Source organism: Spermophilus citellus (assembly GCF_964194105.1).
Source record: "Spermophilus citellus genome assembly, chromosome: 2".
Lineage (NCBI taxonomy): Eukaryota > Metazoa > Chordata > Mammalia > Rodentia > Sciuridae > Spermophilus > Spermophilus citellus.
This window is the reverse complement of record NC_138183.1, coordinates 211,452,165-211,477,481: the sequence shown is the minus strand read 5'-3', so window position 1 is coordinate 211,477,481 and position 25,317 is coordinate 211,452,165. Positions and strand designations below refer to the sequence as shown.

Here is a 25,317-nt window from a genome sequence, read left to right as displayed (position 1 = left end):
TTTTCTAAATGAAGTGAATCATTATATTGTCTGTTTTACATGAGGTTTTTGTGAAAATATATTGTTCATTAGAGAAGTTGCTATAAACAATCTTTATTATTAAGTTCAAGCTGACTTCCTAGGATTAATAGGAACATAGCAAACTCAGATACTGAATTTTTCATTTTTGGCAGTAGTGACATTTCATATAATTTTTTTGTTATTTTACTTCTAGTGTTTCTAGCTTTGTGCGTAAAACTACTGAGAAGATTGGCACCCTTCATGCAAGCCCTGATCTAAAAATGAGATCAGATACCAGGGATGATGATCAGTCATGTGAAGAGGAAATGAGTTTGGTTACCTGCCCACAGGAGGAAGACATTGAGTAAGCCCTTACATATAAATCTGTATACATTTTAGGGAAACCAGCTGTTAGTTTGAAGAAAGCCATAAACTGACCTGTTGGAGAAAGCACAGTTTGACCCTATTCATTGAAGATTGTTTATGTATCTTATAAATATTGTGACTTCCACAAAGATTTGAATAATTATATCAACCCATAGCAAATTTATTGAGATAGAATTTTAATTTAGATCTCTTTCATCTTTCCCCTGCAAAACCCACCTTTCTCCTCCATAATCATGTCAAATTTCTGGTATGTCAGAATAGTGTTTGATTAAGAGTAAGATGACTAAGAGTTAGGCCTTGTCCTAGCTCTTCTTCTGACTAGCATGTGACTTTGAGCAAGTTATTTATGCTCTCTGGCCTATAAGATCTAGGATGTGCTATTGCTTGATGAGTCAAGGGAATATTAGATGAAGATAATGAAAAAGAGAACAGGACTGTTCAGGCAGTGTAACATACCATGAAGAACAATACCTGCCACTTAGTAAGCAATAGAAATATTTCCTAAGAAAGCTCTAATCCCCTTTAACTCTTGTGAATGTTATTTTTATTTTTTATACTCTTCTAGAGGAGGGAAAGAGATAACTGGTGAACCACCAGAAGGATACAGGTTCCAGGAGCTCACAGTAGCAACAGCAGAAGCAATGTGAGTGCGGATGAAATTTTATAGTCAGTGGGGTGGCTTTTGGAGACCATCCTAGTGGGCCTGGGACAGTCTGAGGCAGAGCGGAAGCCTCATTTGCAATTGAAATTTAAGAATTAATGACATACTTCAAAGTCACTGTTCTCTGTTTTGTTGCTAAGATAATTGTTCATAAAGAACATTTATTCCAGATGAGTATGTTTTATCATATTCATTTCACACTTAACTGTTTTATATAGGACCAAGATGCTGGATCCTCTGGTTTTATTTGAACCCAAGTCTCTGAGAATGGTTTTACAGGAGTGGCTTTCACAATTAGAAAAAACATTTGCCATGAAGAACTTTGCAGGCATTTCAGATACTGGCAACTCACCCATGAAATTGAACCAGGATGTACTATTACTTAATGAGTCAAAAAAGGGAATATTAGATGAAGATAATGAAAAAGAAAAAAGGGACTCTTTAGACAATAAAGAAACTGTTGATCAAATAGCATGTGAATCTGTAATTAGTCTGAGGAAGCCCTTGGATGACCTTTTTCAAGTATGTTCTCCATGCACCATAGCAAACAGTCTTCAAAAGGACCTGGCTGAATTGACAACATTGTGTTTGGAATTGAATGTACTGAATTCTGCTATCAAGAGCACTGGTGAACATGTGGACCACACTTTGCAACAATGCTCTTCTGAAATTCTGGCTTGTCAGTTCCTAAAGAAGTACTTTTTTCTTTTGGACTTGAAAAGAGCAAAGGAGAGTATTAAGCTTAGTTATACTAACAACCCTTGTGTTTGGGATACTTTTATTGAAGGATTGAAAGGTAATAATCAAATTGCTTTATCAAAGATAAAGAACTGAATATGGAGGACCCTAGCTTTTTGGAATTTTTGAGTTTAAATAATGATTTAATTGGAAAAATCACTTCTGCAGTGGTCAGCCCTCCATTCTGTTTTCTACTCATTTATTTATTTTTGCAGTTCTGGGGATTGAACCCAGGGCCTTCCACATGCTAGGCAAGCGTTCTACCACTAAGCTATATCCCCAGCCTTCATTTTACTATTTAATTAACATTGACTTCATTTACAACTCCATTATGAGAAATTCATTTTCTTATTCTTATAGTCACATACAGAAAATGATATAGCAATGTCAGAGCAGTTGGGGCTGAAGTAAATATTTGTAAATACAAATATATAAAAACAAGAAAATCTGTCATATAACAGTAATATAGAAATAATATATACCATATATTGAGTATCCTGTGTACAATATAATATGATAAACAGTGTTCAGGCATCATTTCATTTCATCCTAACAGTAATCTTTAGAGTAGATAGTGTTTTTCTTTTCTTTTTTTTTTTAATTTTTATTGTTGGTCGTTCAAAACATTACATAGTTCTTAATATATCATATTTCACAGTTTGATTCAAGTGGGTTATGAACTCCCATTTTTACCCCGTATACAGATTGCTGTATCACATCAGTTACACTTCCATTGATTTACATATTGCCATTCTAGTGACTGATGTATTCTGCTGTCTATCCTATTCTCTACTATCCCCCTTCCCCTCCCCTCCCCTCCCCTCCCCTTTTCTCTCTCTACCCCCTCTACTGTAAATCATTTCTTCCACTTGTATTATTCTTCTCTTACCCCTCATTTCCTCTTATATGTAATTTTGTAAAACCCTGAGGATCACCTTCCATTTCCATGCGATTTCCCTTCTCACTCCCTTTCCCTCCCACTTCTCATCCCTGTTTAATGTTAATCTTCTTCTCAAGCTCTTCCTCCCTACCCTGTCCTTGGTTACTCCCCTTATATCAAAGCAGTCATTTGGCATTTGTTTTTTAAGGATTGGCTAGCTTCACTTAGCATAATCTGCTCTAATGCCATCCATTTCCCTCCAAATTCTATGATTTTGTCATTTTTTAATGCAGAGTAATACTCCATTGTGTATAAATGCCACATTTTTTTTTTATCCATTCATCTATTGAAGGGCATCTAGGTTGGTTCCACAATCTTGCTATCGTGAATTGTGCTGCTATGAACATCGATGTAGCAGTGTCCCTGTAGCATGCTCTTTTTAGGTCTTTAGGAAATAGACCGAGAAGGGGAATAGCTGGGTCAAATGGTGGTTCCATTCCCAGCTTTCCAAGAAATCTCCATACCGCTTTCCAAATTGGCTGCACCAATTTGCAGTCCCACCAACAATGAACAAGTGTACCCTTTTCCCCGCATCCTCGCCAGCACTTGTTGTTGTTGGACTTCATAATGGCTGCCAATCTTACTGGAGTGAGATGGTATCTTAGGGTGGTTTTGATTTGCATTTCTCTGACTGCTAGCGATGGTGAGCATTTTTTCATGTACTTATTGATTGATTGTATGTCCTCCTCTGAGAAGTGTCTGTTCAGGTCCTTGGCCCATTTGTTGATTGGGTTATTTGTTATCTTATTGTCTGATTTTTTGAGTTCTTTGTATACTCTGGATATTAGGGCTCTATCTGAAGTGTGTGGAGTAAAGATTTGTTCCCATGATGTAGGCTCCCTATTTACCTCTCTTATTGTTTCTTTTGCTGAGAAAAAACTTTTTAGTTTGAGTAAGTCCCATTTGTTGATTCTAGTTGTTAACTCTTGCGCTATGGGTGTCCTATTGAGGAATTTGGAGCCCGACCCCACAGTATGTAGATCATAGCCAACTTTTCTTCTATCAGAAGCCGTGTCTCTGATTTAATATCAAGCTCCTTGATCCATTTTGAGTTAACTTTTATGCATGGTGAGAGAAAGGGATTCAGTTTCATTTTGATGCAAATGGATTTCCAGTTTTCCCAGCACCATTTGTTGAAGATACTATCCTTCCTCCATTGCATGCTTTTAGCCCCTTTATCAAATATAAGATAGTTGTAGTTTTGTGGATTGGTTACTGTGTCCTCTATTCTGTACCATTGGTCCACCTGCCTGTTTTGGTACCAGTACCATGCTGTTTTTGTTACTATTGCTCTGTAGTATAGTTTGAAGTCTGGTATCGCTATACCGCCTGATTCACACTTCCTGCTTAGCATTGTTTTTGCTATTCTGGGTCTTTTATTATTCCATATGAATTTCATGATTGTTTTATCTATTTCTACAAGAAATGCTGTTGGGATTTTGATTGGCATTGCATTGAACTTATAGAGAACTTTTGGTAATATCGCCATTTTGAAGATGTTAGTTCTGCCTATCCATGAACAGGGTATATTTTTCCATCTTCTAAGGTCTTCTTCTATATCTCTCTTTAGGGTTCTGTAGTTTTCATTGTATATTTCTTTCACCTCTTTTGTTAGGTTGATTCCCAAGTATTTTATTTTTTGGGGGGATATTGTGAATGGAGTAGTTGTCCTCATTTCCGTTTCAGAGGATTTGTCGCTGATATACAGGAATGCATTTGATTTATGCGTGTTGATTTTATATCCTGCCACTTTGCTGAATTCATTTATTAGCTCTAATAGTTTCTTTGTAGACCCTTTTGGGTCTGCTAGGTATAGAATCATGTCATCTGCAAATAGTGATAATTTAAGTTCTTCTTTTCCTATTTTTATGCCTTTAATTTCTTTTGTCTGTCTAATTGCTCTGGCCAGTGTTTCGAGGACTATGTTGAACAGAAGTGGTGAGAGAGGGCATCCTTGTCTTGTACCAGATCTTAGAGGGAATGCCTTCAATTTTTCTCCATTCAGAATGATGCTGGCCTGTGGCTTATCATAGATTGCTTTTACAATGTTGAGGTATGATCCTGTTATCCCTAATTTTTCTAGAGTTTTAAACATAAAGGGATGCTTTACTTTGTCGAATGCTTTTTCTGCATCTATCGAGATGATCATATGGTTCTTATTTTTAAGTCTATTGATGTGGTGAATAACATTTATTGATTTCCGTATATTGAACCAGCCTTGCATCCCAGGGATGAATCCTACTTGATCATGGTGTATAATTTTTTTGATATGTTTTTGAATCCGATTCGCCAGAATTTTATTGAGGATTTTTGCATCTAGGTTCATTAGAGATATTGGTCTGTAGTTTTCTTTCTTTGAAGTGTCTTTGTCTGGTTTAGGCATCAGGGTGATGTTGGCCTCGTAGAATGTATTTGGAAGTTCTCCCACTTTTTCTATTTCCTGAAATAGCTTGAAAAGTATTGGTGTTAGTTCCTCTTTAAAGGTTTTGTAAAACTCTGCTGTATACCCATCCGGTCCTGGGCTTTTCTTAGTTGGTAGTCTTTTGATGGTTTCTTCTATTTTTCTATTGTTATTGGTCTGTTTAGGTTGTCTATATCCTCCTGACTCAATCTGGGCAGATCATATGACTTAAGAAATTTATCTATGCCTTCACTATCTTCTATTTTATTGGAGTATAAGGATTCAAAATAATTTCTGATTATCTTCTGTATTTCTGAAGTGTCTGTTGTGATATTGCCTTTTTCATCCCATATGCTAGTAATTTGAGTTCTCTCTCTTCTTCCCTTCGTTAGCATGGCTAAGGGTCTGTCGATTTTATTTATTTTTTCAAAGAACTAACTTTTAGTTTTGTCAATTTTTTCAATTGTTTCTTTTGTTTCAATTTCATTAATTTCAGCTCTGATTTTAATTATTTCTTGCCTTCTACTTCTTTTGCTGTTGTTTTGCTCTTCTTTTTCTAGGCTTTTGAGATGAAGTATGAGATCATTTATTTGTTGGTTTTTTCTTTTTTTAAGGAATGAACTCCAAGCAATGAATTTTCCTCTTTGAACTGCTTTCAATGTGTCCCATAGATTCCGATATGTTGTGTCTGTGTTTTCATTTAACTCTAAGAAGTTTTCAATTTCCTCCTTGATGTCTTCTAAAACCCATTGATCATTCAGTAACCTATTGTTCATTCTCCAAGTGATGCATGATTTTTCCTTCCTTCTTTTATCGTTGATTTTCAGTTTCATTCCATTATGATCAGATAAGATGCATGGTATTATCTCTACTCCTTTATATTGTCTAAGAGTTGCCCTGTGACATAATATATGATCTATTTTTGAGAAGGATCCATGTGCTGCTGAGAAAAAAGTGTAACTGCTTGATGTTGGGTGGTATATTCTATATATGTCAATTAAGTCTAGGTTGTTAATTGTGTTATTGAGTTCTATAGTTTCCTTATTTAACTTTTGTTTGGAAGATCTGTCCAGTGGTGAGAGAGGTGTGTTGAAGTCTCCCATGATTATTGTATGGTGGTCTATTAGACTCTTGAACTTGAGGAGAGTTTGCTTGACGAACATAGCTGCACCATTGTTTGGGCATATATATTTATGATTGTTATGTCTTGTTAGTGTATGGTTCCCTTGAGCAGTATGTAGTGTCCCTCTTTATCCCTTTTGATTAACGTTGGCTTGAAATCTATTTTATTAGATATGAGTATGGACACTCCTGCTTGTTTCCGCAGTCCATATGAGTGGTATGATTTTTCCCAACCTTTCACCTTCAGTCTTTGTATATCTTTTCCTATCAAATGCGTCTTCTGTAGGCAGCATATTGTTGGGTCTTGTTTTGTGATCCATTCAACTAGCCTGTGTCTCTTAATTGGTGAGTTTAAGCCATTAACATTAGATAGTGTTTTTCCATTTTATACATGAGGACACCTAGGCACAGAGATAGTATTAGTTGGCTTGGCTAAACTGCTGTAATAAATATCTCATAATGTAAGAACTTGCACATAATAGAAGTTTATTTCTTGCTTAGGGCAGGTGTTCTAGGTCAATGAGCAGCTCTTGTGGTAATTTAGCATTTCAAGTTCCTTCCATTGTTTTAAGTTCAATCTTCCCTTGGGGCTGGTGGTTAAAGTTGGCTTACTATATCCAGGGGAAAGCATGTGGAACATGCTCTCTGAAAGACCTGGCTTGGTAATGCCTTACCTGTCTTTTATTCATAATCTCTTTGGTGAGAATTCTATTACATGGCCCTTCCTAATTGCAGAGGAGACTGGGAAATGTGACCTCGGTGCATGAGTCCAGGAGGTAGAGAATAAATATGGGTGAAGCACTTGCATGTCTGCCTTAAAGACTTGGGCCCATATCCATCAGTGACCACCTTAGAGTTGAGTGAAGATCACATTATTTGCCAACCTGACAGAAATCTTCTCTCATTCCTTAAAGAATGTATTGATTGCCTTTTAAATATTGTTTTTAGTTGTAGATGGATATAATGCCTTTATTTTATTTATTTATTTTTATGTGGTGGATCAAATCCAATGCCTCACACTTTCGAGGCAAGCACTCCATGACAGAGCTGCAACCCCAGCCCTGATTGTCTTTTTTTTGAGGAAAATTTCTTTTTTTTTATTAGAGAGAGAAAGAGAGAGAATTTTTTTAATATTTATTTTTTAGTATTCGGCGGACACAACATCTTTGTTTGTATGTGGTGCTGAGGATCGAACCCGGGCCGCACGCATGCCAGGCGAGCGTGCTACTGCTTGAGCCACATCTCTAGCCCAAGAGGAAAATTTTCTTAATGAGAATTCTGTTTGAATAACAGATACCACATCTAATTGATTTAGATTTTAAGCACACTTTTTCTTCATTTCAAAAGTGAATTGTGCCAGGCATAATAAGTAAGTGGTCTATCATTGAGCTACATCCCCAGTCCAAGATACAGTTTTATATTATCTGACTTAAAGATCTCTGCTTTTTAGAAACATGCATCTATATTAATAATTTTGTTTCAGTTCACATATAGCTGTTAATAGCACAAAAAATGGTTTTGGATTATTTTTCTGAGTTGTAGTAGATTGTCTTTTTTTTTTTTTTTTTTTTTTTTTTGTACCAAGGATTGAACCCACAGGTGCTTAATCACTGAGCCAGGTCCACAGCCCTTTGTTATTTTTTATTTTGATTGCAAAGTTGCTTAGGGCCTTGCTAAGCTGTTGAGTCTGGCTTTGAACCTGTGATCCTTCTTCCTCAGCCTTCTGAGCTTTTGGGATTACAGGTGTGCACCACCATGCCCAACAGGAGATTTTCTTCTATTGAAAATAAGAAACAAGTTATATCTCTTCAAATAGGTTGAAATGTGTGAGGATATTGCTGGAAATTTGCTGTTTCTGTTACTTGATCATACCCCACCCTGGTAGAATAGCAGAAAAGAGTTTGCATCATCTGGAATGGCGGTTGTTGCTTACCATCGGTGCCTGGTAGGCAGTTTGAGATGAGGCAGCACTTGTGTTTACTTGAATTGAAGTGAAATAAGTTTGGCTTAGATTATACCCAGTCATAAAGCTTTCCCTTACTTCTCCAACTCTAAGTGATGGCTTCCTTTGGATTCCTCTAAGTGTTTATTGCCTGCCACAGTCAAATGGGGAACAATTTGGGAAACAAAAGACTTTAAAAACTTTTAAAAAATCAGAAACTGAAGATTGGCTTTTTAGAAATTATCTGTTGAACCCTGTAGGGTAATGGGTTACACATTGGACTTCTAGAAATGGTCAGTTGAACAGGGTTCACTTTTTAAAGGATGTTATATTTATGGAAGACAACATTTGGAACTGTTTGGGATTTGTCTTCAGAACTAGTTGAAAAGTTCTTGGAAAAAAATCATGTTATCTTTAGATTCATATGTATATATGTACCTTTTTTTTAAAAACGCAAATTGTTTTAACTAGATATTCACTCACCTCATTCACCACACTTGGCTTTAAATGACTTGCTATTCCCAAAAGTCAGATCTTACTTCAAAAGATGAATATTTGCTATAGCAGTATTTTAAAAATCAGGTCAAATATTTTAAAATTATTTGACTTTAATCCTAAGTGATAAATAGATTCTAGTGCTAGAAAAAAATTGAGCAGTTTGGCATCGATGATAGATATTTATGTTTGTGAGATATCTATATCTATCTCTATGTATGTGTACACATACACGTGTGTGTGTGTGTGTGTGTGTGTGTGTATAAATGGTAGACATATATAGCTCCAGATACTCATGTTTTTCAAGAGTAATGGTCACTTATATATTGATTATCTGTTCCTTTATCCTGTTTAAAAATTTCAATATGCTTTATCTCCCAATTAAATTTAAAGTCCTCAAAAGTAGAGATTACATTTTGTTGTGTGGTTTTTTTTTTTTTTTTTTTTGGTACCAGGGATTGAACCCAGGGACACTTAACCATTGAGCCACATCCCCAGCCTTTTTATTTATTTTTTTATTTTATTAGAGACTGGGCCTCATTGAGTTGCTTAGAGCCTCACTAAGTTGCTGAGGCTGGCTTTGAACTTTAGATCCTCCTGCCTCAGCCTCCTGAGTTGTGTTACCTGGCTTGTTCTTTTTGTTTGTTTGTTTGTTTAATCTCTCCTACAATGCTGAATAATCACTGGGCCTTGTATGTAGTAGATGCATAGAGTAGGTGTGTGACCAATGCTTTTTGAATGAGTATGTTAATTAACATTTGCAGCTAGGAGTTGAAGGAAGAAAAGATGTGCTTTATTTTTCAGAAATGGCAAGTTCCACTTCTATATATATGGAGATGGAAGAAGGAGACTTACCAGCAAGATTAAAGTTACTAGATGATTCAGTTCCTTTTGATAGTCCTTTGCTGATTGCTTATGCTACCAGGTAGGTTGTCCTATATGGTGTTTATAGGAACTGAAGTACATACATGTTTTTTTCATTGAAGTTGTACTCATTTGCACATTGGTATATTCATTTTCATTTCTAATTAGTACTTAATATAATCAAGTTGTGTTCTTTCTCTGAAGTTGGAGACTAATGGTTCTGTTTTTAAATGCAGGTTGTATGAGAAGTTTGGGGAATCTGCCCTTCGATCCTTAATCAGGTTTTATCCATACATTTTGCCTTCAGATATCATGCAACTTTGTCATCAAAATCCTGCTCAGTTTTTGGCCTATTTAGACAGTCTGGTGAAATCAAGGCCTGAAGATCAACGGTGAGGGATAGCACATTTGTAGACTCCCTTTTTTTTTTGATAGGACATTGGTTCTCTTTTATCGCAGGTGTAACATTTTTACTATTAACTGCACCAAGTTAAGGCACCTACTGTGAAAGATGAGGATTTGGGCAGTTTTGTCTTCTGCTACAATTCATAGTGCACACCACAAATGTATATGTACTACCTTTCTCTACCCACCCTCCCTCTCAGGGATTCTCAGATCATGAGTACAAAACTATGTCCTTGATTCAGAGCCTAGTCTAAAACAAATGAGCTTTTTGTGTTCTCTATTAGTGAGAATATCTACTGCCACCTTTTCTTTCTTTCTTTTTTTCAGTACTGAGAATTGAACCCAGAACCTTGCAAATGCTAGGCTAGTGTTCTACCACTGGACACATTCCCAGCCCTTTTTAAATTTTATTTTGAGACAGGGTCTTGAAAATCACCCCAGCTGGCCTCAAACTTGTGATCTTTTTGCCTTCCATGTGGCTAGGATCACAGGCATGTGCCACCATGTCTGGCTACTGCCACCTTTTCATTGACAATATCCCAACTTTTTGTGGCTGGCTCTCTTTTCCAGCTTTTTCTCTTTTCAGGCTGATTCATCATTTCCTATTTCGCCATACCTATAAATTCCCATTTGGTTATTAAACTGTCAACTTCCTCTTTTTCCTTCAGTTCACATTTGTCACACTGGTTTTTATTATTTACTTATTGGAACTTTGATTTTTTTTTCTCTTTATAATCTAGAAGACTCAGTTATTCATTTAGAAGACTATTACATTTTCACAGGCATTTCTAGATATTCTGTAGTAGAAGAATTTTCAAGTTATTTTATCTACTATATTGATCTCTTGATCAAATTTTTTTCATATCCCCATAGTTTATGTTTTCTCTCATTATGAAGATTGGTGATTCTTCAATCCAACTTTCTCTCAGGTCATACTTCCTTGAGTCCCTTCTACAACCAGAATCTTTAAGATTGGATTGGCTGCTTTTGGCAGTGTCCCATGATGCTCCACCAAGTACAAGCATTATGGATGATGAAGGATACCCCAGGTATGGAAGGAGTCCTCTTTCTGAGAACTAAGCTCTGATGTTCCTTTGGGATGGAACTGATTTATTCATATGCAGCATTCTGGGCTCACTTTAGGATTAGCTATAGAAAAGACTGACCTAATTTACGGTAATAATAAAATTGAGTGTACTTTGTAGTGGTTCTAAACACTTTTAGGGATACAGACCCTATAAGAACTTAATGATTCCTTTCAGAAAAATGCACATTAATGTAAAGTTTTGCATATGACTTCAGAGAATTAAATGATCTCTCTGAACTTCATTTATGGACCCACATTAAGAGTCCTTGGTGATTAAACCCATTAGAGAAAACTGTGTGTGGACTGTTTTTTGTTGTTTGTTTTTTTCTTTCTAAAAAGTTTTCAAGGGATTTCTAAGCATAACCTGATTGAGGAATTTTTTTTTTTTTTTTTTTTTTTTTGGTAGCAGGGATTGAATCCAGGGACACTTGACCACTCATCCACATCCCCAGCCCTTTTTATTTTTTTATTTTGAGACAGGTTCTTGCCAGGTTGCTGAGACTGGCCTTGAACTTGCAGTCCTCCTGTCTCAGCCCTTAGTGAGACCCTGTCTCAAAATATAAAAAATGTAAAAAAGGACTGGAGATGTGATTCAGTGGTTCATCAGTTAAGTGCCCCTGGGTTCAATCCCCAGTACCAGGGAGGGAAATAGATAAACAAAACAAAACAAAAAAACTAATGCCTGTCTTATTTTATATCTAGCAAAGGACTAGAAGGATAGCAGTGGCTGTGAGCAGTAAAATTATAGCCTTTCTTTTTGCTGTTTTTATTTGTTTGTTTTGTACTAGGGATTGAACCTAGGAGTGCTTTACCACTGAGTTATATCCTGGTCCTTTTTATTTTTGAGACAAGGTTTTGCTAAGTTGCTGAGGCTGGCCTAGAATTTGAGATCCTCCTGCCTCAGCCTCCTAAGTTACTGGGATTATAGGCATGCACCACCATGCCCAGTATTTTTTATTTATATTTTTTTGGTTTTGATTACTTAACACATCTAGTTGTTTTACTGTGATACTGGGCTGAGGATTGAACCCAGGGTTTCCTGCATGCTAGGTAAGTACTCTTGCAATGGGCCACAACTCTAACCCCTAAATTTCTAGTTTTTAAAAATGAACAGGTTATAGAAGTAGCTACTTTACATTTTTCAAAAGCCAAGTGGAAATGTTTGAAGATATAATAATACTGGATTTTTAAAAGGGTCACTCTACCATTAAATTACATCCCCAGCCCCTTTAAAATTTTTTGAGATGATGCCTCGCTAAGTTTCCTAGGCTAGCCTTTCTTGGTTGAGATCATCCTGCCTCAGCTTCCTGAGTTACTGAGATTACAGGCAGCTATGACATAAACTGTATTCTTTTCTGTTAGACAACTAATTAGGACTTTTTAGAGTTTATTTTCTTTCTAATTACTGACTTTTTATTTATTTATTTTTTTATTTCACAGGCCTCATTCACACTTGTTTTCCTGGGGTTATAGTCAGCTGATCCTTCAGCTAATTAAACTTCCTGCAGATTTTACAACAAAAGAGAAAATGACTGATATCTGTAGGTCTTGTGGGTAAGTAAGGATTTTCACAGAAGCTGAAGTTAAGAATCACTTCATAACCTTATAGTTAAGGGCCTGAATTGGTATGTGTTATCGCTTGGGAATTCAATTTTGCTTCCTAAAGATAACTGTACCTTTTTGTTTTAGTGGTAGTAAACAATTTTCACCATTTAAATTTTGTGGCTGTGTGTGTGTATGTGTGTGTGTATGTGTGTAGGAGAGACTGGCTCTTGCTAATTTCTTTCCATTCCCCAGGCTCAGTTGTTAGCTCTGGTTCTCAGGCATGTAGATAGGCTCCATTTATGTGATGTCAGTTACAGTTGATAAAGGATTTCTAAGAAGAGAAATCAGAATAGGCTTAGTAAAATTGTGGGTGAAGGACTCTAGGAGAAGATGAGATTCTGGAGGTAAGCCCTGAAGTCTGGGTAAGATTTGCATTTTTAGAGGAGCCAGAAGACTGGCTGGTCTGGTAAGAGAAAGAGTAAGGGCAAGAAAAACTGCCACTGCTTATTATCCACATCACTCATGAGTGATAATTTATTGCCTGGTGATGTTGTCTTATGGCTTTACCTGGGTACCTGGGTAATAATCTTTTGGAGGAACCTGTATCTTTCTTTTCCTCCACATTGCCTAATTTATACAGTGGTAAGTACTTAATACATTTTTATTCACTGATAATGAGGGATGAGACAGATGGGTGATTCATGGAGCAGGAGGTTGGGTTCTTTGTCTCATGAATCTGAAGAATAAAATTCACAGACACAGGGTGAGAGCAAAGTAACAGGATTTATTAAGGTAATAGAAAGAAAGCAGAGCTCCCAAAGATGGAGGGGTCCCAAAAGAGGGATGCTGCCCAAGAAGTTACCCAGGGACCCATCTCCCTATCCTTCCAACCTTGTCTCTTTCTCCTGGCATTATGATGAGATACAAGACCTGGAAAGCTGGTCAGAAGAATTTAGTTACCTATATAGACCCTTTTAGACTTTTTGGTACAAAAAGGGCCAACTCCTCAAGTTTAATTCCTAGTACTAGAAGGGAAAAGGAATTGAAGGGAAGGGAAAGGACATAAAATGTAGAGGAGGAAAAAAAAATGAAAGTGAAGCTTTCTAAAGACCATTTATACATAAAGTATGAAGCCAGAAAGGTCTAGGAAGTTGTTGCCTTAATTCAGATATGAATGGATTGGTGATTAGTGGGGCAGCAAAAAAGACACATCAAATGGATGTTTCAAAGGAGAATGCAGTGGGACTTACTATACAGCAAATAAAGGAAGGGGAAGAGTCAGGAGAGCTTCCAAGGTTTGTACACTGGGAGAAGAAATATGCTGATTTTTGAATTGAATCTAAAAGTGTATGAATCTATATAAAGTTTAAATGCCTCATAATGGGTGCCTGGCCTCAAATGTCACTAGCTTTTTTTTTTTTTTTTTTTCTTGTTTGCAGTAGTTGGGGTTGAACTACATCCTCAGCACTTTACTTTTTGAGACAGAGTATTACTACTAAATGGCTGAGGGTGCCTTGAGTTTGCATTCTACTGCCTCAGCCTCCGGGGTAATTTTTATTACAGACATGTGCCACTAGGCCTGGCTTTTGCTTTTCTCTTTAAAGCTATTGATTGGAGTGTCTAGTAGAATTTGCTATGATAATGGAAATGTTTTATTGCACTGTCCCATATGGTAATCACTAGTCTGAGAGTCCATCCTGCCCTCCGAGAGGTGGTCTTGGTCAGTTTTGTAGTGCTACTGTATTCATCTCAGTGCACAGATGCTGACAGCATGCCTTCAGGTCCTTCGCTTCTCAGTCAAATGTTTAAAAGACGGACAGGTCAACTGAAAAACTGACTTTTAAATTTTGTTTACTTCTAATTAAATTTAGATAGTCACATGTGGCTACTGTCTACTATTAGCACAGTTATGGATAAATTCACTGTCTTATTCCTTTCTTCAACTTTGTTCTCTTTAAGTTTCTGGCCTGGATATCTTACTCTCTGTTTGGAGCTGGAGAGAAGAAGAGAGGCCTTCACCAACATTGTGTATCTGGATGATATGAGCCTGATGGAAGGGGATAATGGTGTGTACTTGCCAACTAGCTACTTGATTGAGTATTTTAGAAGTCTCTCCAGACTTTTAAATAAGGGAATTTGGTAAACATTTTAATGACCATTCTAGGTAATCATCAAATTTGTAGGATTTTAAAATTTGTGTCCTTTGAGATATATATATATATATATATATATATATCTCAAAAAATATATATATATATACACACACAAATATTTTATCTGTTTCCTTTTCTATTTGATGAGTGCTTACTATATGTCAGGCACTAATGCTGTGTTTTCCATATGCTGTTTTAAATGAGATAACAAACTCTTGGGGATAGTTAATATTATTTTTATCTTCCAGATGTTATAACTGAAGCTGAGAAATGATAATTAAATGACCAAATCACACAACTAGTAAATTCTAGAGCTGGTGTTCAGACCCAGGCCTCTCAGAATTTGTGCTTGTGTATTTTTACTGCATCATGTTTTCTCACTAGACAGTCAAAAGTTTTAATTCATTAAAATGAACTTAACTAACATTCACAGGCATTTCGATAATTTCCATTTAAATTTTTTCATTAGTTCACACTGATAAGATAATTGTCAGAAGGCCAGGACTTTAACACACTGATAGCTGAAGTCTGAGAGTCCATCCTGCCCTCTGAGAGGTGGTCTTGGTCAGTTTTGTAGTGCTACTGTATTCATCTCAGTGCACAGATGCTGACAGCATGCCTTCAGGTCCTTCGCTTCTCAGTGGAAAGACCTGTGATCCTTTACTACAACTTTTTTTCAACCCTGCTGGTGTGGGACAGGAAAAGTTAGAGCCAGAAGCAAGAAGCCAGTTGACTGGCAAGGGTCAGCTCTGAGCATCCAGCTATATCTATAATTACTGAGATCATCTTTGTTTCAGAAATGAAATAGGAGGGCCAGCTGTTTTTGTAGGAGTATTAAATATATATATATATATATATATATATATATATATATATATGAGAATCATCAGAAAAGATAAAACTGGTTTGTATGTCTAAAGTTACAACGTATTTGTTATAGAAAAAAGTTGATAATTCAAGAAGCATAAATAATCTCCTAGTCTTCCCAACCCAGACGAAAGTGCTCCCAATATTTTATTAATATAATTATACTAATATTAAGAATTCTTACTCCCAATGTATTAAATAAGGCCCTTTCTTGACACTTTTCTCTCCTTGTGATTTATGTCAGTCACTATCCAAGTCGTGTTGATTTTATTACCAAATATATATCTCATATCTATCCACCTTAATTTCTCATCCTGGCTACTTGCCTAGACTGTTGCAACAACTTCATAACTGGTTATTTGAGTTCCACACTTAACCACTTTTAACCCATTTCCCTTCAGTAGTCAGAATGAGTTTTTTTTTAATGAAAATTGAATTATGCAATTTCTTTTCTGAAACCCCTTTTGCTGAACTCAGAAAAGTCTAGATTCTGGATTCTTAAGTTGGTCCTTAAGACCTGGCCTTATCATCTTACTCATTCTACTACCTTTATACATTATAGGCTTTTATAAAAATTCTTTGAACCCACCAGTTTCTTTCCTGTGTCACATTGTTTTTCATGTTTCCTGTATCAGAAATGCAGGTCCCTTCCCTCTATGTTTACTCTTTGCTCCAAGTTTGTGCTTTCTGTGGGCCACATGAACATGCCCTCTGAGCTTGTCTCATCTTTCAGTTTTTGTTTGAATGTCACTTCCTCATAGTCTTTCTGTAAACAAAATCAGCTATTGTCTCTAGTGGTTCTTTGTTCTTCAGAGTACTTAGCACAGTTTATAAGTATATATTTTTATGTTTAATTCTGTCTTGTATGCTAGATTGTCACATCTGCAAGAGTGTAAGGATTGTCTTTTGTTCATCATTGCATATCCCGTGCATAGCATGGCACATGACATAGAGCATTCAGTAAGCTATTGAATGGATTTTGAAGCTAATTTTGAGACTTCTCTATATCATGAACTATTTATTCAACATATGTTCAGAAAACTTTGTGCCATGGTGATGAAATTATGTTTCTGCATATTTTTGTTTTGATATTAAATGTCTTTGCAGTTTCTACTATCTCCTCTCTGCAGGCAGTGTATTAAGAGTGGTCAGAGCCAACATTGCTTCTGTGTGTGTGTGTAGGTTGGATCCCAGAGACTGTGGAGGAATGGAAGCTTCTCCTACATCTTGTACAGAAGAAGAGTTCAAGTCCAGTCCCCCAGGAGTCACTAAATGGGAACCTCAATGATGGGCCTTCCCCCATCAACACAGAGAATGTGGCACTCCTGTTAGCTAAGGCCATGGGTCCAGATCCAGCATGGTCATTGCTACAAGAGTGTGGTCTGGCCCTTGAGTTGTCAGAGAAATTTACCAGAACCTGTGATATCCTGAGGATTGCTGAGAAAAGGCAGAGGTAATGCCAGTTTATCATGCCTTTCCATGGTGCTTGGAGAATGTACAATGGAGAATGTACAACACCCCCCTCCCCTGATTTTTAGAGGTAGATGAGATTGTAGAGATTATCTAGTCCTGACCCCTCACTAACAGATGGGGAGACTGAGACTGATTTGGTAGTTAAGGTAATTAAGGGAAGAAACTAAAGTAGAATTTCATTCATGATCATAACCAAGACACTATTTGGATTAATATGAGTACCCAAATATGATGTATACTCAATTCTCTAAGAATATTGTAGGGGTGTGGCCCATTTGTAGAGCACTTGCCTACTATGCTTGAGGCTCTCAGTTTGATCCCCAGCCCCCAGCACCACAAAAAGATAATTCTACTTTTTTTTTTTTTTGTACCAAGGATTAAATCTAGGGGTGCTTAACCACTGAGCCACATCCCCAGCCATTTTTATATTTTATTTAGAGACAGGGTCTTGCTGAGTTTCTGAGGCTGGGTTTGAACCCTCAATCTTCCTTCCTCAGCCTCCCAGTCTACTGTAATATGCCACTGTGCCTGGCCCCATAATTCTACTTTCTGTTTATATGAATTTAAATATTCTAACTACTTCCTCTAAGTAACATTGTATAGTACAGGTTGAATATATCATATTTCAAATGCTTGGGACCAGAAGTATTTCAGGTTTCAGAATTTTTTTGGATTTTGGAATATTTGCATAGATGTTACATGTTGAGCATCTCTAATCCAAAAATCCCAAAGCAGAAATGTTCCAAAATTCAAACCTTCTTTAAAGTTTTGGGGTTTTGGGGGGTGGGGGGAGTAGTACTGGGCATTGGGGCATTGAACCTAGGGGCACTCTGCCACTGAGCTATATCCCCAACCCTTTTTAAAATTTTATTTTGATACAGGGTCTTGCTAAGTTGCCCAGACTGGCTTTGAATTTGCAGTCCTCCTACCTTAGTCTACTAAGTACAAGGACTACAAGCATGAGCCACTATGCCCAGCAAAAGTTTGGGAATTCTGGATTAGAGATACTCAACCGTATTTTCTTTCTGTGACTGGTTTATTTCACTTAACACAATGTTCTCAAGGTTCTTAGTTGTTGTATGTTAACAGAATTTTCTGACTTTTTTAAGGTTGAATAATACTTCATTGTGCGTGTATACCACATTTTGTTTATCCATTTATTGTTGTAAGACATTGGGTTGCTTCTACTTTCTCTTTGTATAGTGCTACAATGAACATGGGTGCACAAATATCCCTCCTACACCTTGCTTGGGTTTCTTGTGGGTGAATATCCAGAAATGGAATTTCCATACTATTTTCCATAGTGGCTATACTATTTTTATTTTTTACTAACAATGCATAATGGTTCAAATTTCTCCATGTCCTAGCTAACTCTATTTTCTGTTTGTTTGTTTTTTTAATAGTAGCTAACCTAGTGGATGTGAGATAATAGTAATATGTCATTTTGGTTTTTATTTGCATTTCTATATTGATTAGTGATGTTGGGCATCTTTTCATATGCTTATTGGCCATTTGTATAACATCTTTGGAGAAGTAACTATTTAAGCCCTTTGCCCATTTTAAAATCAGGTTATTCTTTTTGTTGTTGTAGATATTCTCCCATATTCTGGATGTTAACCCTTATTGGATATGATTTGCAAATATTTTCTCCCATTCCATAGGTTGCCTTTCGCTCTTGATTTTAATCTTTGTCTTTTGACTCACTGGATCAATCAACTTTTATAGGTTTTAATGTTTTCTGTAGAGAATGATCAACTGTAGCTAAATGTGCTTGTTTCTTTTCTTTGGGATTTCAGAGCCTTGATACAAAGCATGCTTGAAAAATGTGATCGGTTTCTCTGGTCTCAGCAGCCCTAATGGAAGAAGATTTGGCAGGATGTCATCACATTTTTGGGAAAAACAACAATAACAACAATGAATCATGATCCTGAACCTTTGGAAAGGCACGAACTGAAACCCTGCCAGCCTTGTCAGGGTTAATGTTGTCAGTGTCTGTATTCTTGGCATTTGTGGCTCTGTAACCTCAGCATTCCTCAACCAATGTTGGATTTTGAAAGGAATCTGGATTTTGAAAGGAATCCTTGTCTTCTGGATTCAGAATGTAAATGTTCACAGCTGTGCAGTATTCATTCTAAACTACAATATATTTGCTTCTCACTAGTGGATTGGGGGAAATTTTTTTCTAGTGTGGCTCCTATGTTGGGAGCAGAAGTTTTTTGTCACATGGAGATGAATGATGTTATTACCTGGAATTGAATTCTTTTTTATTTTTGCTGGGACAGTCTAGAAACTACTGAAATAGGACATAAGATAATGAATTGACATATAAAACAAATGAAATACTGAAGATTCAAATTAGATATTTTAAAAATCACCCAAATGTAAAATTGAGTTAATATAAAGTATTTTTCCCAGTATTTATTTGACATTTTCTAACATGAACATATATGTAGTTGACTAATTCATTACTGGAAACATGTTGTCTCTAATTTTTTCCTAAACAGAGAAGCCCAAGAGAATCATGCACCTTTCAAAATTATTTTTAAAAAGCCATAAGAGAAACTTGAGTACTATTAAATATAGCAGCAAGTGCTTGTATTATTTAAGCTATGTAACTAGATTCTCATTTGTTAGACTGTTGTACATTTACATAGTATATTACATTACCAATAAATGTAAAAGCTGATGCAAGTTTTCATTTTAACAGAATGTTGACATGAGGTCTATTTTTGAGCCATATGCACGAAAATGTGGAGAATAAAGTGCTAGATGCATTGAATGTCCATTCCTTTTTTTCTCACTTATAACAGAGAACACAGATACACATTGCTGTAGTATATACACATTGACTCCTGAACATGATGCAGCAGGTGCATTGAAGAGTTTGTCAGGGAAAGGAGGCCTTACAGAGTTAGTTGGTTTAGAACTTTGGAAAGTGTGGGAAACCTTCCCACTAGCATCACCTGGGTTCTGGCTTCATTGACTTAAATTGAATGTAAGTCTGTACTGAGGCTTACCCTTAGGAAAGTGAGAGCCCTCCCTTCACTGTCAGTGTTAGTCATTATCATTGCATGACTGAAAGAGGATCCAGAAAAAAAATGTAATAGCAAGCAGCATAAACTGACACCACTGTGCAATCATCTCCTGACAGCCCTTGACAAGGCATATTACAGCAATCCTTTTACCAGAAGGGTACAAGGAATTTTTGAACATTAACAAACACAACTCATATCTCCTAAATTTATCTTCCAAGGCAAACAGGGGAAAAAAATCTTTAGTTAAACATTTAAATTTAAACAGTATGTTTGGTTATTAGGCAGTGTTTTCAAATATGATTACATCAATCACTTGCCTAAAAATTCTAAACAGATTTCTTCTTCCCTCACACTCCTTACCAAAACAGAAAAAAAAAAAAATAGACTGTAATTCTTGGTTGCTTCACTTTCACTTTTGTTTCCAGATTTGACCACTGTTTAACAGCTACAGAGTAGTATAATGGTCAATAGATTGTCTGCAGACTGCCTATGCCTAAACATCTGCTCTTCAACTCAATGACCTTGGGGAAGTTACTTCATTTCTCCTAAGTTTTAGTTTCTCATCTGTAGAATGGGAATGATAGTAGCTCTCATTCAGGGTGATTTGTGGATTAAATGACATGATGGAATGTGAAGTTTACAGCATAGTACCTGGCATATGGAATGAGATTTGAGCTACCTATTAGAATTAAATGAGACGAACATGCAGATGGTGTCTGTAATAATGTTAGTCATTTGAAAGGTTTAGAACATCATTTTCTCCTATTAGTGATCAGACCCATAGAAACTGGATTTATGGATCAGAGAGTGGGAAGACCAAATTGAAATTAATTTTGTTGTATTTGTCATTACTTTGATCAAGGCTCAAAACCTTGTAGTTATCCTTGCTTCTTCTCCTTTTTTCTCACTTATAATTAATAGGTAAATCCTTTCAATTTTGTGTTGATGGTGTTCTCCATTAGTCATTTTTCCCATTCTCCACCAATACACATTCTCATTCCTTCCTGCCTAGACCATTGAGGCTGGCTCCAGTGACCTTTAAAAGTCATCCTCAGGGATTGCTGCCAATTTAGTCAAGCATGTTAAAAGGTAGGTGACCATGGGTGGTCACAGAAGCTTATTAAGACAAAGGTCAGGGATCCTGCCCAGATCTGGAATCTGGGGGTCTGCAAACTAGTCTAACCTCCCTCAACTTGTCACCCACCCCATATTCCTAGATTTAGAATCAGCATTTTCCTAGTTTATAGTAAATGAAGGCCCCTGAGAAAGAGTGATTGTTTTGGTCTCCTGGGAAGTTAATTGCAGATCCACTGCCAGAATCCTTTTCCTCTTGAGGGCACAGCCTTTGTCTTGCCACTTCCCAATTAGAAACTTTTGGCAGTTCCCCTCTGTTTTCAGAATAAAGCCCAAACTCTTGAGCTCCACATTCTATGACATTGTTACCAAACTCTTTTTCTCAGTATAGGAACCCAAGTTTTCCCTCAACCAGAGTCCTCTGATTCTTGGGTTCTTTCTGCACATTGCCTCTCTGGTTGTGTTCCTGCTCAAGACTGACAATCCCATAACTGAAATTCTATTAGGGTTTTGTCCCTTCAGTATTTGTCCCTTCATGGCATGTGGCAGAAAAGTTTCCTCCCCTCATGTCTGGAGAAGTAGCTTTAGATTGAGGTCACAGCTCAAACCAACCTTCCTGCCGCAGTCTGGCTGGGCACAAACCACAAGCCACTGAAGCAAGAACAAACTTTATTTTTGAACTGCAAGAAAACACTTCACACATGCTCCCGGGGAATTCTCCCGAACTCCACGCCGCTCGTCCAGGAACTGGCCACCGGAAATATCTCCTCCGGAAATCCCTCCTCCTGCACTTCCCCAACCAATGGGAACTCTTGGGGAATCCCCACGAGAACTCCAAAGTAGTGCGAGAACTCAAAAGCAGCGGCCGAGGCGGATAGTAATGCCTTGCCTGTCAACCAATACTGTTGGCAAAATGCCAGGGGCCATACAGACTTGGCCGTGGCTCTCAGCATCTCCCCCCTTCTGTTTAATTAAACAACAAGCAATGTGGCTTAGGGACTGTGCCTGTTAGGTTGTCCAATTCAACATATGGTCCTTACCCGTCATCGGATAAGCTGACCTCTAGGCGTCAGCCTCCTGTCTTAGGTTGGTACCACTGCAATTGGATCATACCCGTCACTGACTACCAGTCCAGCATACAGCCATACTTGTGGATAGGCCTTTGCACCGGTGTGGGGGGGTGAGGTTCTTTGCTCACCTCTGTTGGCCCCCAAATTTTAGACCATCACTAGCAGAAGGGAGGAGGATGCAACATGCCACAACACTAAGCCAATTGAGGGCTCCTTTGAAAAATTGTACCACCTGTGACACCATTAGCAAAGATACTCCAGCACTACCACAATTCACTGCACCAACAGATAGTTCACAATGCATACAAGTGATACATAGTCCAGGCAATTTCTGCAAGCAGTTCAAAGCAGAGGAATCTATCAATATGTCCATTTCCTCCCAAAGTAAATCGACTCCTTGATTGAGCATTACTTGTTGAGTTATTATTCATTGATGCATCAGTTTATACAGTTTGTTGTGATAACTATTGAAGAAGCTGTAGTTTGGTTTTATCTTTGTCTTCACCGGCACTGGGATGAAGATAGGAATTCTGGCAATGATGCTAAAAATAATTATGTAACATTCCAACGGGGACTAAGAAAACAATTTTCTGAACAATTTACATTATTCTGAACAGAATTATTAAATATAATGAGAAGGAAAGGTGAAAGTAAACAAACAGATCTGTTAACCTCCTTATTTGTTCACATATTAAAACAATCCTCAACAGCTGCTTACCCAATTAAAATTAAACCATTTAAATCACATGAATAATAAAAAATATTTGGATCCATTTTTTCATGAGTGCTCTTCATATATGATCTATGGACATACGCACATATAGACATACAACACAAAACAGAAGTGTGCACACATAACATACAACACATAAGACAATAGTAAAGGCCTTGTAGCTTTACACAGGTGAAATCTCCATTGCAATGTTTAAAACTCCACAGTCAAAAAATAAAACTGATCAGAAAAACAATAACCTAGGTCTGTATGAGCTCAAAAAATAAAATAGAACTTTATGATGTGGGAAAAGGCAATAATAAAATAGATATTGAAAAAAGCATCCTGGTTAATCACTGTTGCAGATGTAAGAATAGTCAAACTGGAGCTCTGGATATCAGCTGTTATGGATTTGAGTCAAATCACCTTTTTTTTGGTCTGTAGAAATCTCTTTGGTTAGTTTCTCTGGAATCCAAATCGGCTGTTGTTCTCCCTATGGAAACACACAAACAGAACCCGACTCCAGACAATCACTGGGTCAGGACCTTAGTTAATCTCTGGAATCCAAATCGGCTGCTGTTCTCCCTGTGGAAACACACAAACAGAACCCCGACTCCAGACAATCACTGGGTCAGGACCTTTCCATTGTCCTGTTAGAATATCCTTCCAAAGTACCTTAGGCTTATGTACATTTTTTGGACACATATGCCTTTCCGTAGCACTAAGCCCTGATGAATCCAAATTTTAAAAGTTTAGAGTAAAAAGGGTTATTTTAAGTTTATCGTTGGGGGATATATACCCCTTTTCAATTCCCTCTTTTTGCTTTAATAAGTACATTTTAATAATTTGATGAGCTCTTTCGACTATGCCTTGTCCCTGAGAATTGTATGGGATTCCTGTTATGTGAGTAATGCCAAATGATGAGCAAAATTGTTTAAAAGAGGTAGAAGGATAACCAGGACCATTATCTGTTTTTAACTGTTTTGAAACACCCACAGTGGCAAAATTTTGTAAGCAATGAGCTATAACATCTTTAGTTTTTTATCCAGCATGAAGGGAGCCCATCAAAAATCCAGAAGAAGTATCAACTGTAACATGCAAATATTTTAATTTTCCAAATTCTGGCAAGTGTGTGACATCCATCTGCCAAATATGGTTAGGTATCAGTCCTCTAGGATTGACTCCAAGATTAACTTGTGGTAAAAAGTTCACACAATTTTGACATTGTTTTATTATTTGTCTAGCTTGTTCCTTAGTTATTTTAAAACGCTTTTGTAAAGTATTAGCATTGACATGGAACCTTTTATGAAAATTTATTGCTTCTTCTAGTGTAGAGAAAATATGTATGTCATGTGTAGTTTTATCTGCTAAATCGTTGCCCAAACTAAGGGCTCCAGGCAATCCTGTATGTGCTCTGATATGTCCTATAAAGAATGGATCTTTTCTGTCCCAGATTAGACTTTGTATAGTGGAAAACAAAGAGAAAACAGTAGAGGAAGGGGAAATCCTACCAGCATCTTCAAGGGATACTATAGCATTAACTATATACTGACTATCAGAAAATAAATACAGGATCTTTAAACATCACAAAAGTTTGTAAAACTGCATTAAGCTCTACCTTTTGAGCTGATTGTTTGGGTACTAAAAATGTAAAAGTTTGATCAGGGGTAACTACTGCTGCTGTACCATTATTTGACCCATTAGTGAATACATTTGGAACATTCATGATAGGGGTTTTTCTTGTCATTTTTGGAAAAACTACAGGATGTGAAGACCAAAAAGACAACAAAGGATTAGATGGTAAGTGATTATCAAATGAAACATTAGATTTACACATGATTATTGCCCAGGTATTTAACTCATTAGCTAACTCATCAATTTGATCCATAGTATATGGAGTAATAATTTTATTGGGAGAAATTCCAAACACTCCATTTGCTGCTTTTATTCCTTTGAGTATTAATTGTCCTACAGCCTCAGGATACCTAGTAAGAATAGTGTTAGGAGAATAAGATAAATGTATCCACAATAATGGACCTTCTTGCCAAAATACTCCTGTAGGAATATTTTTTGTTGGTAGTACAATAAATAATAAAGGCAAACATCAATTCTATCCAAATGCATATTTTCCTTATATGTTTCAATAATTTTTAATGCCTTTCTTGCTTCAGGCGTTAACATGCGGGGTGAATTTGGATCTGATGGACCTTTTAGGATACCAAATAAAGGTCCCAACTCTCCTGTTGGTATGCCTAGATAAGGCCTTATCCAATTTATGTCTCCTAATAACTTTTGAAAATCGTTAAGTGATTTGAGTTGATCTACTCGTATTTGAATTTTTGGTGG

The 25,317-nt window shown here is 36.8% G+C and overlaps 1 protein-coding gene across 1 annotated transcript in view; it reads left to right on the top strand.

The window, feature by feature from the left end:
• Positions 1-19,847, top strand: part of HPS5 (HPS5 biogenesis of lysosomal organelles complex 2 subunit 2) — a 40,762-nt gene extending 20,915 nt beyond the window's left edge. The window contains exons 13-22 of the mRNA XM_081282148.1: positions 215-364; positions 953-1,030; positions 1,267-1,844; positions 9,491-9,611; positions 9,787-9,942; positions 10,885-11,004; positions 12,483-12,596; positions 14,547-14,653; positions 16,790-17,060; positions 18,877-19,847. Of these exons, the coding sequence (XP_081138274.1) occupies positions 215-364; positions 953-1,030; positions 1,267-1,844; positions 9,491-9,611; positions 9,787-9,942; positions 10,885-11,004; positions 12,483-12,596; positions 14,547-14,653; positions 16,790-17,060; positions 18,877-18,937 (1,756 nt within the window). The 3' untranslated portion in view covers positions 18,938-19,847. The remainder of the gene's footprint in view (positions 1-214; positions 365-952; positions 1,031-1,266; positions 1,845-9,490; positions 9,612-9,786; positions 9,943-10,884; positions 11,005-12,482; positions 12,597-14,546; positions 14,654-16,789; positions 17,061-18,876) is intronic.
• The last annotated feature ends 5,470 nt before the right edge of the window (positions 19,848-25,317 follow it).